Source organism: Carya illinoinensis, chromosome 3 (assembly GCF_018687715.1).
Source record: "Carya illinoinensis cultivar Pawnee chromosome 3, C.illinoinensisPawnee_v1, whole genome shotgun sequence".
Taxonomy (NCBI): domain Eukaryota; kingdom Viridiplantae; phylum Streptophyta; class Magnoliopsida; order Fagales; family Juglandaceae; genus Carya; species Carya illinoinensis.
The window spans coordinates 55,256,941-55,270,123 of NC_056754.1; the positions used below are offsets into that span (position 1 = coordinate 55,256,941).

At 35.1% G+C, this 13,183-nt stretch overlaps 2 protein-coding genes across 2 annotated transcripts; one reads left to right on the plus strand and one right to left on the minus strand.

The window, feature by feature from the left end:
• Positions 1-1,917: 1,917 nt before the first annotated feature.
• Positions 1,918-2,769, plus strand: LOC122305798. Its single transcript, XM_043118345.1, has one exon. The coding sequence runs from the start codon at positions 2,141-2,143 to the stop codon at positions 2,456-2,458; it is 318 nt and encodes a 105-aa protein (XP_042974279.1). The 5' UTR covers positions 1,918-2,140; the 3' UTR covers positions 2,459-2,769.
• A 3,567-nt stretch (positions 2,770-6,336) lies between these two features.
• On the minus strand, positions 6,337-8,282 carry LOC122305799 (exopolygalacturonase-like). Its single transcript, XM_043118346.1, has 4 exons — positions 8,096-8,282; positions 7,714-8,019; positions 7,082-7,603; positions 6,337-6,927 (listed from the first exon to the last, which is right to left on the minus strand). The coding sequence occupies exons 1-4, from the start codon at positions 8,219-8,221 to the stop codon at positions 6,700-6,702; spliced, it is 1,182 nt and encodes a 393-aa protein (XP_042974280.1). The 5' UTR covers positions 8,222-8,282; the 3' UTR covers positions 6,337-6,699.
• Positions 8,283-13,183: the final 4,901 nt, after the last annotated feature.

Below are 13,183 nucleotides of genomic sequence, written 5' to 3' on the forward strand. Positions count from 1 at the left end.
TATATGTGTATAGGCGCCAACTTCAATTTTATTTCCTTTCCTGTATTGCTTTATTCTTTCCTAGTTTACATATGATTTTTAGACTGTAATGAAGGCTCGGCAATTTATATAGTATACGGGAAACTCTCATTTGAGGGTATTCAAGCAAACTTGTCAGCTTTTTCTTACGACCTACTGTGGCTCTAGTACTGTTATTAGGATGTTGATAGTTGATGTTGCATATTTATTTTTGCTTCATTATTTTGGAAAGATGATACTAATGTTTTGATGATTGAAATCAAATTGTTGCCTTGTGTACTCGATCTGTCTTGTGATCAACGGAGGAAAATTACTTGTTTTCAATCTCAGAAAGCAAGTGCCCCAAGTCGGGTTGCAGGCCTACTTCTTTCCATCAATCATGCTTCGTCTCACACAAGTTCAAAAGTGTTATAGGCATAAAACTTGGAAAATTGACATGTTCCTGCGTGCTTGTGAGATCACTGAAGACCAACTTAACGCGTCTTCACCATTACTCAAAAACCAAAATGAAGACAGTTATCCGTATGTGGGTGCGGTGCGTCAAAAGTTGTGGGCCTATCAAAGCTCATGCGTGTATCCAAATCTGGTTAACTTCTAATGGCATAATATTCCATTGTCTTATAAATTAATCAAGCTCCCTATAGTGCTACTTGACTTCATTTCAAAGAAAAATGACTTTTGACTTGCATACTCGGTTTCAATGGCCATTGCAAGAAGCATTTCTTTTTTATAATAATGACATTTTTAAAGTTGATTATAGGATAAAGTTTTGTTTTACAACTCTAATCATTTGGTCTGGTGCTGCACTAACGATTCTAGTGTGTTCCTATGAGAGATACAATACATAGATACATGATTAAGATTAATTAAGTGCACACAATAAATGATGCATCTCATGTGAGGAAGACAATATATATAGATCAGTGAAAGAATAGTTCCAAAAATAATTTGAAAATTATTTACTTTTTTTCTTTTCCTATCAACTGCTGATCTGTTAATGTTTCTCATGCATGTGTTCCAAATTATGAAGAAATTTTGAGAACATAGAGAGCGATGTTAAAACTTAAATTAGCTAGTTATCTAGTTAAGGTTTTACCTTAGATTATGAGCTAAAAACCAGACAATAGCCAGTACAATAATGGTAGAAAAAAGACCACAAAGATGAGAAGTTGAGGAAAATGATCTATAACCATACACATGAAACACACATCTTTTTGGTTATGTATAGAGATGTTGGTCTGCATTGATGATCAAGGTGAGCATAGAGCATATGCTGATATGCATTTGGTGACAACAAGTGGAGCAATAGTGAAATACTCTGTTGAAGTGAAACCATATATGGGGTCCCTATCAGAATTACAAACACTGGTATTGATTCTCCTGCACTGTCCAAATTGGGTCCACAACTTAGCATCACTCTAATTATAAAATTGGTATCTATACGTTGGACCAACTTGTTTAGATAAAGATTTAGACATCACATCAGGTGGCTATGATTCTCTGATCAATTACTCCATTTTTTCTAATGAATCAGTCCGGTTTGATAATATCTTCTTCCATCTTTTCCTCTCTGTTCTTTTCCTTTTTTTTTGGGTCTGAAGCTTATTTATGTTTGGGGACCCTTGGTCTGTACTCAAATGAAACCTTAAAGATACCATAAATTTTTCAATTAATCCATTTCCTAATTTTAGTGATTATAATTGATAGCTCCAAAAAAATGAGGAAAAAAGGAAAAGAAACCTAATTGAAAGCTTTGTGTAATGTGTATAATTGGGCAGATTTGTCGGCATGTTGGCTTTGGAAGACCCCACATATGTAGCGGGGGAAAAAAGAAAAGAGAAAAAAAAAAAAAAAAAACAAACACTCACAGGTGAAGGTCCTTAAAAGGCACCCATTAACCTTTGTGATAAACACTAGCACTAGCAACACCACCACCAAATTTCCATTATCAAAAGCCACATAGTGCAGAGAACTTTGCCCTCCAAGTTCCAAACTTGAAACCACCCCCTTCTCCATCGCCATCTCCATCTCCATCTCTAGACCAAACTCTGGCCCTTGGCAAAGCTTTTATATATATATATATATATATATTCCCCCACTCGTCCCTTTGACTACAAAGATCATGTGGCATATGCTGGCAGCAGTGAGGCGAAACCTCCAAAACATAAAGAAGAGCCCAAGAGTTGCCGATGAAAGTATGTTTGCAGGTGGAAATGGAGGTCTTGATCAGTTGCCGATCTATGGGCGTAGACAAAATGGTTGGAATGGCTTTTCGCTTATATACAGCGTTGTGCGAGTTCCGATTTCGATTCTTTCGTGCTTTTCACACCCACATGTGAATGGTACCGATGGGGTGTGGGTGTCAAGTGAGTTTGCACAGATTTCAGAAATGAATCATCTTATGGTAAACGACAGCATGCGCTATGCAATACTAATGTAGAGATGTCAATGTAAGTGAGCATTAGATTGGTTTAGGGTCTTTGACTCTTTGCTTTCGAAAGGACTTTGGGGTTTTCTAGCTTCTTTACAGGAGTTTTTCTTTTTCTTTTTTTCTGGTCTTCTTCTTTATAGTAGTAGACATGAAGTAGTTGCATCGATATATATTATATATTGCGCGCCTAGCTAGCTAGCATCTGGTCATGATCATCAGTGTATAAAAATGGTTTTGTCTACCAGTAGTAGTACTGTATTAAGTTGGTACCAAGTGCTTTCTACATCCATAAATGAATGGAGACCATGGATTTATATGAATCTCTCTCTCTCTCTCTCTCTCTCTCTCTCTCTGTGTTACAGCAGCAGGTTTGCATGCCTAGCTTCGGCTTGAACATTATTAATTTGCTCAGTCATCCTAAAATATATTGATATCATGCGCTAGTAGCTAGGAATATAATGAACCAAAGTAAAGATCAGAATGATTATTGGTGATTGGTTTTTGAACTAATTAATAATGGCACATGATGAAGTTTGTCATATCTTTATCATTAGCGTTCTATGGTACTACTCGGATGAAAATTGAAGTTTAATTATGCAAGTACTTATATATATATATATGTGTGTGTGTGTTTAGTGGGAGACCAGATCAGAGAGAGATTGGTACTGCGTGTGTGACAAGTGAAACTTGTTAGCTAGTGTGGGGATGTAAGGCCTCATGGAATCAAGAAACTGAAAAATAGACATGAGAAATTGCAGAAATTGATCAAAAATAGAGATGCCAGAAAGCAAGAAACTGCAGCATAAGCTAGCTGGTATACAGGATGAAATTTTGTTCATATAAACAAGGAAGTTTAGTCATGTCACAGGAAACACAAACTACTGATCTATATATTTATGTAAATGATGATATATATATATATATATATATATATATATAGGCTGATTTGTAGTCATTGGTTAATTACCAATTACCTTTTATAATTGTTAGATCTGGAAGTAAAAGGATGGGATTTTTAAACCTAATTTTCTTCAAGGGAAAGGAAATTGATTTTCTTTCTCCTTATTTCTTTAAAAAACTACTGTAGATCTCATATATAGCGCCTCGAGAGTTTGAAACGTCGTACGTTGAAGCTAGCTAGTACTTTTGGACATATATTTTACATATTTTTGGGATAGATATATGCTGGTCATAATGAAATGAAAAATGGTTTGGTGAGAAATGAATTTCATAAAAGTAAATATACTCATAAATTAATGTATTTTGATGTGATATATATATATTATATATATATTAGATTATAAAATACTTACCTTTATTTTAAAGTAAATCTAACATATCATATGAAGTCATAATCAGTTTGAGGAAATTGAAATATAGATCAATCACATGAAGCTAGTGCTAAAGAGGACCGAGCTAGTTTCATGTGATCAATCTGAATGATCTGATGATGATCATGCAGTACACATTGCATGCATATATACCCTTCTTCCACTGGAATATTCTTTATTAAATGGAGGGTTCGTTTGCCCCAATTTACAAAGTATGTAACCCACCATGAGCATATGTTTATAATATATATATATATCCTTAGTTAATGCCTATATTTAAAAAGATACACACACATATAAATATATATATATATATATACACACACTCCAGTCCAAGCTAATTCCTGGCTCTGGCTGGCCTCTAATTAGTTTATAATCAAAGCAAGCTATGAGAATAAATTCCATAGGTTTATGATCTACAAGTTGCTAGCTAGCAGCTCCTACCTTTGTTAGACACCCGGCCGGCCATAAATGTATTGCCCACCATATCTTGCCTAGCTTCTTTTTAAGCAATTAATAATATTTAAGGTCATTCCAAAATACCTTGATTTTAGTATTAATGTTAATTTCCATGATCATCATCCCCAACCGGCCAATATCATCTCCAAAGACAAAGAAACCAAGAAAAAAAAGAGAAGGAAATTAAAAAGCATTGGTGGTAATTATAAGTAATGAACTTGTGGAAGTAGTAGTACTCTTGAATAATGAGTGGGGAGCCTAAAAGAAGATATATCATGTGGTTGGATTATGTCCATAATAAGTGGGAAACAAGCAAAAGATATAGTCAACTCGTCCAACTATTTCTTGCTTGCTTTTCTTACTTACCTACTCTCCTACTTTTCTATTAATATTACATACAGATATTTATACATCAATATGTCTATATTTAAATTAATGATAAAAATGATAAATCATATGTCGGTCATGTATACGTGCTGTAGTAATGCCAATCACTACTTGTACTTGATTGCAGCTCCTACAAATTATAGATACGTAGAATCTCAAAATGGTATTCAAATTTGAATAAAACTGTTTACAATATCGTTCTATTTATTTATATATATTACTAGGAGCACATCAATCAATGAAAAAATCAAATCAAAATATGTTCCTACGTACCCGGCCCACTCATTTAGCTGAGTATGCAAACTAGAGGGCCCACCCCATCAACTTGAAAAGAAAGCCCAATCAGTCAAGCCCAAAAGAACAGTACTCATGAATGCGACACATAGTACTGATGACATGTAAATTAGAAAATGACAATAACATTTTTGTGAATAATTTTACCTGATGGATTAATTTATGAGTTCTTAAATTGATTATATATATATATATATAGGCGGGCCTGATCATGAGTAGTAAGAACGATTAACGTACGTACAGTAGTAGATCGAAAGTAAGAAGCCATGTAGATGAAGGAAATATTAGATCATGCGTGTCATGATCAGTAATCATTAACAACATTGACATATATATGTGGAATTACTTAATTGATCTTTCAATGTCACTTTTATCTTATCTTTTGCTTCCTTAAGGAACACGGTTTCATAGTGCAAAGCTCCATTAATGCCCTCCACGTTAATTATTTTCTTCTCTCTCTGGGTCTATATAGTAATAGTACTTAATAATTCTACAAATTGATATATTTTGGTGTGGTTAATTTATCAGATTGTAAAATTATTTTTATTATAAAATAAATTTAATAGATCAGTACATAAAATCACGTTAATTTATAATTATAACAGTACTAATTCTATTATATATTTCTCATATATACAAGTCATGATAATGACAGGTTGATGAAGTAGTTTACACAAAATAAGTCTCATAAAGATATCAAAGTTTTGAGGAATAAATTGGACCGACAACTTTGATTTTTCCATCCAATTACTAATAAATTGCACATCATGAGTCAACGTTGCAATCGAGAGACCAATTAAATGAAGCAACGTGGATAATATTTTCTTCTTGGGTTATGATTATAATTATAAGCCTAATTATGTGTACTACTGTTCTCTTTCTAATTAATATATATGACCAAATAATTAATTAATCCTCAATTTATTAATTAGCTAGCTAGGACGTTGTCCCTATAATTTATAATTTTCATTAATGGCCAAGTCCACGTACGGATAGACAAATGACTCACGATCGATATTAATAGAGAAAAGATATTTATAATCGTAAATTATATAACCGTCACGTAATTGTTTTGAAAAAAGTAAATAAAATATGAGATCTATATAAAAAATTAATTTTTTAATAATAGACCTTACTATTTTTTAAAACATTTACACAATATTTATATATTTTATAATTATATATAAAATTACTCATATTAATAATAATAGAGTACGTGTACTAATTTGCTGATCCAATTGATGATCATGATCATCATGTATCGACCGTCGTAGTGTTAATTTTTCATATAATATGATCGACTAGCATGATCGAGGATATTGATCACGGCCATGCATGCATATATATGGATGATAAGTAGTACTTCAAATAATTATATCATGATCGATCTGTAAGTAGTATTGCAAAAATTAAAAATTTCGAACAAAAGTACTGAATATACATTTATTATTGAAAAGCTAGCTCGGCCAACGGGGCCGGGTGCATATATATATATATATTCATAGCCAGAAGCTGTACATGATGATGATGATGATGATATAGTTTAAAGATCAACAGCTCATCATCGATTACATGAATAATTAAGGAGGTACTCTACTTTAATATATAATATTAATTAATGCTACGTACGTACGTACATGATATACCTGCCGCGCGCCATTATTTTTTCAATAGCCGGAGCTTGCTTTATTTACAGTACTACTACTAATTAATTAGGAATGCCCGCAAATAATGAGCTGTACACATGAATTCAGGCCACCATCATGAAGTAGTAGTGGTTTAAGCTCTACAAGCAGGAGGGTTCTGCGTGCCAGAAAACGAGGGCTTGACATTCTGACACATCGATTTAGCCTTTCCCGATCCCTTGTATGAAAGGTTGATGTTCTCAAGGTGCACATTCTGACATGGCATGCTCTTGCTACAAGAAAGCTTGACAGCCACTGGCAAGGTGGAACTGCCACGAATGTTTTTGAAGATAACATTGCTGATCTTTACTTTAGAGGGAAGCTATACAATGTCGACGAAAAAAAAAAAAAAACCCATAGAAAACGTTAATATAGAATATTAGTACGTATTTCTTTTTTCTGTTTTTAGCTAATATTGATATAAAAAAATATTTCATTATATGTATAATGTATACGACGACATATATAATTCGTACCTGAGCTTTGCAATTCGTGCCTAATGGACAGTATACTTGATCTATGATGATAGGATTATCGACATTATTTATGGCAATATTTTCGAAATACAAATTGTCTGCAGTGTTGGGACTAGGGCTAGCGGGCCATGTTTTGATCCTTACGCCATTCATTGCGTTGCTAATGGTGCAACCGATGACTTTGATTCCCCTCACAGGTTGCTCGTTGGGGTATTTTCCAAGACTTCCAATGCTGATGCCATGGCCAGGTCCACAATTTACTTTGGTGATAGTAGTGTCTTGGGTTCCATCGCCAATGGAGACACAATCATCACCTGTTCCAATATTTGCACCGGCAATGTTGATCCCAGAAGAACGTCCGATGTGGATTCCATCGGTGTTGAGGCTGTTCCCAGGTGCAGTGATGGTAACTTGTTGGATCTGGACGTTTTTGCAACCGAACAAGAACATGTGAAAAGATTTGCTGTTCAGGGATGTAATGTCCCGGATTTGTGAGTTTGTGACGTAGTTGAACCTTAAGCTCTGCATGTTCATTTAGAATTAGGAGAAAATAAATAAATAAACCCCGGCCGAATGCATATATGTATCAATTAAGATGATAAGATGGGAATATATATATCCTACGTACGTACAGTGGCAAATAGTCCGCAGTTGGAAGTTTTCTTGCAATTATTTTGCTTCCAAGCCAAATTTCCTTGCCCATCGAAAGTCCCACTGCCTGACAAAATGAAGCGATCGACACTTTGAATAACGAACCAAGTATCCTTCAACTTCCTGGGGTCTGCTGGTGCCTTTATGGTGCCCTGAACCTGAAGTTCAACAGGACCTTTGCAAGGACCTTTTAAAGTCAGTGCCCCTAAGTAGTAAGTCGCTTTCGGAACAAAAACTCTGGTTGGTTTTCCTGCTGCGCATGCATCATTCCAAGCTTTTGTCAAAGCCTGTCCAAGATCAACATGAGTACTTTAATATATAATATATATATACACTACGTACGTACGTATGGCATGGATATACCTGGCTGAGATCCCCATTAGACTTTGCTCCATATTTTGTGACGTCAATGACACTGTATTGGGCATTGACAGTGGATGGCAACAATAACAGCAACATGATTACACCAATATTCAAACACGTATCCATCTTTATTTCTTTCTTTTATCTGATCTCGAATATCGTTTCTTCTTGTTTTGTTTTATCCTAATGAAGAATATTAATCCTATGGTTTAACCAACTATTTATACTACAACGTACATGGAATTAGACCCTACGTACGTACCTGGCCTACAATTAATGACGTTGAAACTGCATGCAACTAATTGTGACGACCTAACTTTATGGAAGACCACTAAGAAGTTGAAAGGTATTAGTTCAACCTAAATCTTTTTCTTACTATAATTAGGGTTTATATATATATTTGTGTATACTAGGACTCCTTGCATTTCACTTGTGGTGATGATCATAGTACGTATTGACCGATTAATTGCATCCACTACTTATTCAACCTAGATTAAATTGTTACCCGTCAGGTGTACTACTGTTGCTCAAATAATCTAAATATCCGGCCTACAATGACACGTAATTGATGATCGATCAACGTACGGATCAGGACCGGGGTGGGTGAACCTTAATGAAAAATTAAACTAACTATATAGCGTCGTAATTATCTTGGGATATGATCACATGATCTACTCAAAATTATTAAGTTAATTTGTCTTTAATTAACTTTCTCAACGAAAGCGATATTTTTTTTTTATAGGAACAAACATCTTCATAGGAGATAAACAACTACAGACATTTATCAAGCCATAAGGCTTGAGAAAGAAAGTCTGGAATACTATCCCACCACATTTCAATATTCTCAACTCTCCAAGCATTTCTAGCAAGTAGATGAGCTGCTCTATTACCCTCTTTATACACATGAATAAAAGAAACACTTGTAAAACATCTACATAACATTTTTACTTCTGAAAACAAATTACCAAGCATGGAATTCGCCATATCTTCCTGTTGCAAAGATTGAACTAGTAGCAAACAATATTCACTCTCCACCTCTAGAGACGAGTTACCCATCGAAACGCAAAGTTGCATGCCTCTAAAAATAGCAAGAAGTTCCACAGTTTCAGGCTCCTCTACGTCTTCTTCAAGTTTTGAAACAACCATGAGAACTTGCCCAGCTGAGTCTCTTAAAATAGCTGATAGATATAGTGAAGGTCTGGTTTACTAGAAGAAAAGTTGCAGAACAACAATGGAGATGAAGAGAAAGATACTCTGTTTTGTATTTAAGAATTCTATTTCATAAATCTGTACAGTAGCCTATTTATACAAGAGACATAATAACCATCTACACATAAAAAAATAAATGAATGTACAATATTGCCCCCAAGTGTGTACAGCCCGAAATATCACTATCCATTCTGTTTAGAATCTGTTGGGCATGTGGTGGTGTTGTGCTCTCTGTTCTGCTCCTTTTGTGTGGCAGCTGATGTAGTGTTGTTGCTCTCTCGGTTTTGCTCTTTTTGTGTGGCAGCTGATTCCTCATTCATTAATATCCTCCCGCAAGATGGAGAATAGATGTTTTCTATTCTCATCTTGGATAAAAGAAAGCCAAGTTGAGTGGAAGGGAGTGCCTTGGTGAAGACATCCGAAAGCTGGAGTAAAGAACGAACATGACTAGTGCGCAAAAAACCAGATTGAATTTTATCTCGAATGAGGTGGCAATCTATCTCGATGTGTTTCGTGCGCTCGTGAAACACCAGATTTGCTGCAATATGTATGGCAGCTTGATTATCGCAGTAGAGATTAGCTAGAAGTGAGACCGAGATGTGCAAGTCCTGTAAAATGTAAGAGAGCCATTGTAGTTCACAAGAAGTAGTTGCCATGGCTCGATACTCAATTTCAGCAGAGGAGCGAGAGACCACAGTTTGCTTCTTTGAACGCCATGAGATCAATGAGGAGCCAAGGAAGATACAAAAACTCGTGATGGAGCGGCGAGAATCGAGGCAGGAGGCCCAATCTGAGTAAGTGTATCCTCGAAGATGAAGGGAGGAGCTGGATGGAAAAAGGAGTCCTTGACAAGGTGCATTCTTGAGATAGCGAAGAACCTGGTGAGCTACATGTTGATGTGAGGAAGTGGGAGAAGTCATAAATTGACTTAAAACATGGACAGCGTAGCTTATATCTGGGCGAGTAATTGTGAGATAAATTAATCGACCAATCAAATGGCGATAAGGGAGAGGATCCAAGAGAGGCTGTCCATCATCCATTCGGAGCTTTAAATTTTGTTCCGTTGGCAACTTGAGTGGTTGAGTACCGAGAGCACCAGCATTAGATAATATATCAAGAGTATACTTTCGTTGAAAAATAGATATACCCTTGGAGGAACGAGCTACTTCAATGCCAAGAAAATAGCGAAGATTACCAAGACATTTAATTCAAAAATGCTCACTGAGAAATGATTGAAGAGCAACAATAGAGTCCATGTTTGAGCTGGCCACAATGATGTCGTCAACATAGACGAGAAGTGCCGTGAAAGAGCCATTTTGTAACCGAGTAAAGAGGCTGTGATCAGCCTGAGATTGCTGAAATCTGAAAGTGAACAAGGCCTGAGAAAATTTGGAATACCATTGTCGCGGGGCTTGTTTTAATCCATAGATACTCTTGTGTAAGCGGTACACCTGATTTGGGAATCCTTTGAAATAACTAGGGGGTTTGCGCATGAAAACTTCTTCTTCCAAGTCGCCATGGAAGAAAGCATTTTGAACATCAAATTGCCTAAGAAACCAGCCTTTGATAGAGGCAACTGCTAACAAGGTCCGAACAGTAACAAGTTTTGCTACCAGGGTAAAGGTTTCATTGTAGTCAATTCCCTCTTGTTGTGTAAATCCTTTGGCGACAAGACGAGCTTTGTAGCTCTCAATGCTCCCATCAGAATTATGCTTGATTTTAAAAATTCATTTCCATTGATTACGCCCAAATAATAATGCGGTAGTTGTAGCATAGTTTTGGGATGTCGATTCCACAGGGAGACAAATTAAAAGAATAGCACGAGTAATAAAGAAACTAAAGAAAAATATTAAATAAGTAATGGAGAATAAAAATTAATTTTAAATGTAAATTAAAGTGAAGCAAAGTGATTACCGAAAAAAGTACTCAAATTTGACGAACAGTAGAGCGTCTGGAATCCCTTGCACAAATCCGGTATTTTAATTATTCTTAATTCATTAGATAACTCAATTAGGAACTCAATTCCCGAAATTTTCAATCAGAAGGTATAGATTTATAAACCAAAATTAAATCAAATTTAACCATTTCAAAAATCATTCACCACTTTTAAGATACATAAATTACTACCCCTATTGAGAAAATCCAATGATGACAATATACTCAGGGAGTGATATTGTAGCAAAAAATTAAATCAATATAGATAAATAATTGATCCAAACATAATCAAAGAACTAATTCATTCAATAGAAAACGCATGACTGAATCCATAAATAGAATAAATTCTATGATTATTCGAAGAAGAAAATATCAACGATGAATTGAGAATGATAAAATAAAAGAGTTTTAGCAATTAAAAATCAAATACATGAATTAATAATAAATTAGAAATACCATCTAATATACAAGTTCATCCCTAACTCTACTTGGGAATTTAGTCACCCATAATTATACTGGACAACAAAAATCTCCAGAGAAAATTGAAGCGAACGGTGGCCATGGAAATGATTTTCTCCTCTCTTCAGATCTGCCTCTTGTGCCTCCTCCCCCTCCATTTCGTGCTAATGATATGCTTATATAGTGTAAGAAAGAAACCCTAATGTCCTCTTGATTTCTGCATAAAAAAATCACCTAAATTTTAGGACTTATCTTGGCAGCCACGTATGTCCTTCAGGAGTTTAAATTTGGAAATGTTTATTAGCGACAAAGTTATAGCCATTTAAGATATATTTCTAATGCATTAAGAATTGCATCAATCCGATATGTGAGCAGAAAGATACAGTCAAAAGACTAAAGTGTGTCCAGACTGTCTCCTAGCGAATTTCGGACTTGGACTTCTTGTGGTTTCATTTTGTGATTTTTTTTCTTTTTGTTTTCTTCCAAATTGCTCTCAAACCCCATGAATGTCTTCCTTTAAATTTGACTGGGCTTGACTTGCTCTTTTATAAACTCTGAAATTAGACATAAAAAAACTGTTTAGGAGTATCCCAACGTAAATAGAAATTCAATTTAAGAATACACATTAATTCCTATGATTTCTATTCACATTTTAGCATTTTAGTCCAATAATAGGGTATTTGGAGTGCACTTTCGCACACTCATCACACCCCCCGACTTACTCATTGCTAGTTCCTAGTAATTTTCATGTCAAAACAACGAAAGAGACCAAAGAATATCACACATAAAGGTCATCAAGTCACACTTTTCAAATTCACATATCAAAATGTACAATCTAAGGAATCCAATAACCCATCAAGATCAATCCACCTATAGCAATCCACAGAGTGCGTGTGTGTTCTCTAAGCCATAACCATCGTACCACTAACATTGACACATGCAACATCAAGAATATCTCAAGCAAAATGTTCAACTCCATAACTCACGGGTATAATAGTGTTTTGTGTAAGGGCTCTCTCTATAGAGTTGACAATGGGTATATACACACTCTCATGGAAAATTAGCCAATTATGTACAAGCAATAAGCAAACATTGATCTTATGATAGGAACACTAACAAATGAGACTTCCATCAATCTTTTCAACAGCTTACTTAGGATCAGAATGGTCAACACAAAATGTTGTAATGTAGCTTGGTTTCGGAGTTATATGAAAAAAAAGGATGAAAGGGATTCAAAAACTTCCAAGTACATGCAAAGGGAATTTCATTAAATATCTCAATAGACTACACTTCTCACTTGATGTGCTCTCCAACTTTTTAGATCATCAAATAATAATACTTTTCCTTCTTCTTCTTTTTTTTCAACAATTTGATGAACAAACACATGCCACTTTTGTATTCTTTCCATTTCTACCAAACTTGTTTTTTTTTTTTTGGAGCTCACTCAATTGAACACTTTGCAACTTGTACTCTTTTTTTTTTTTG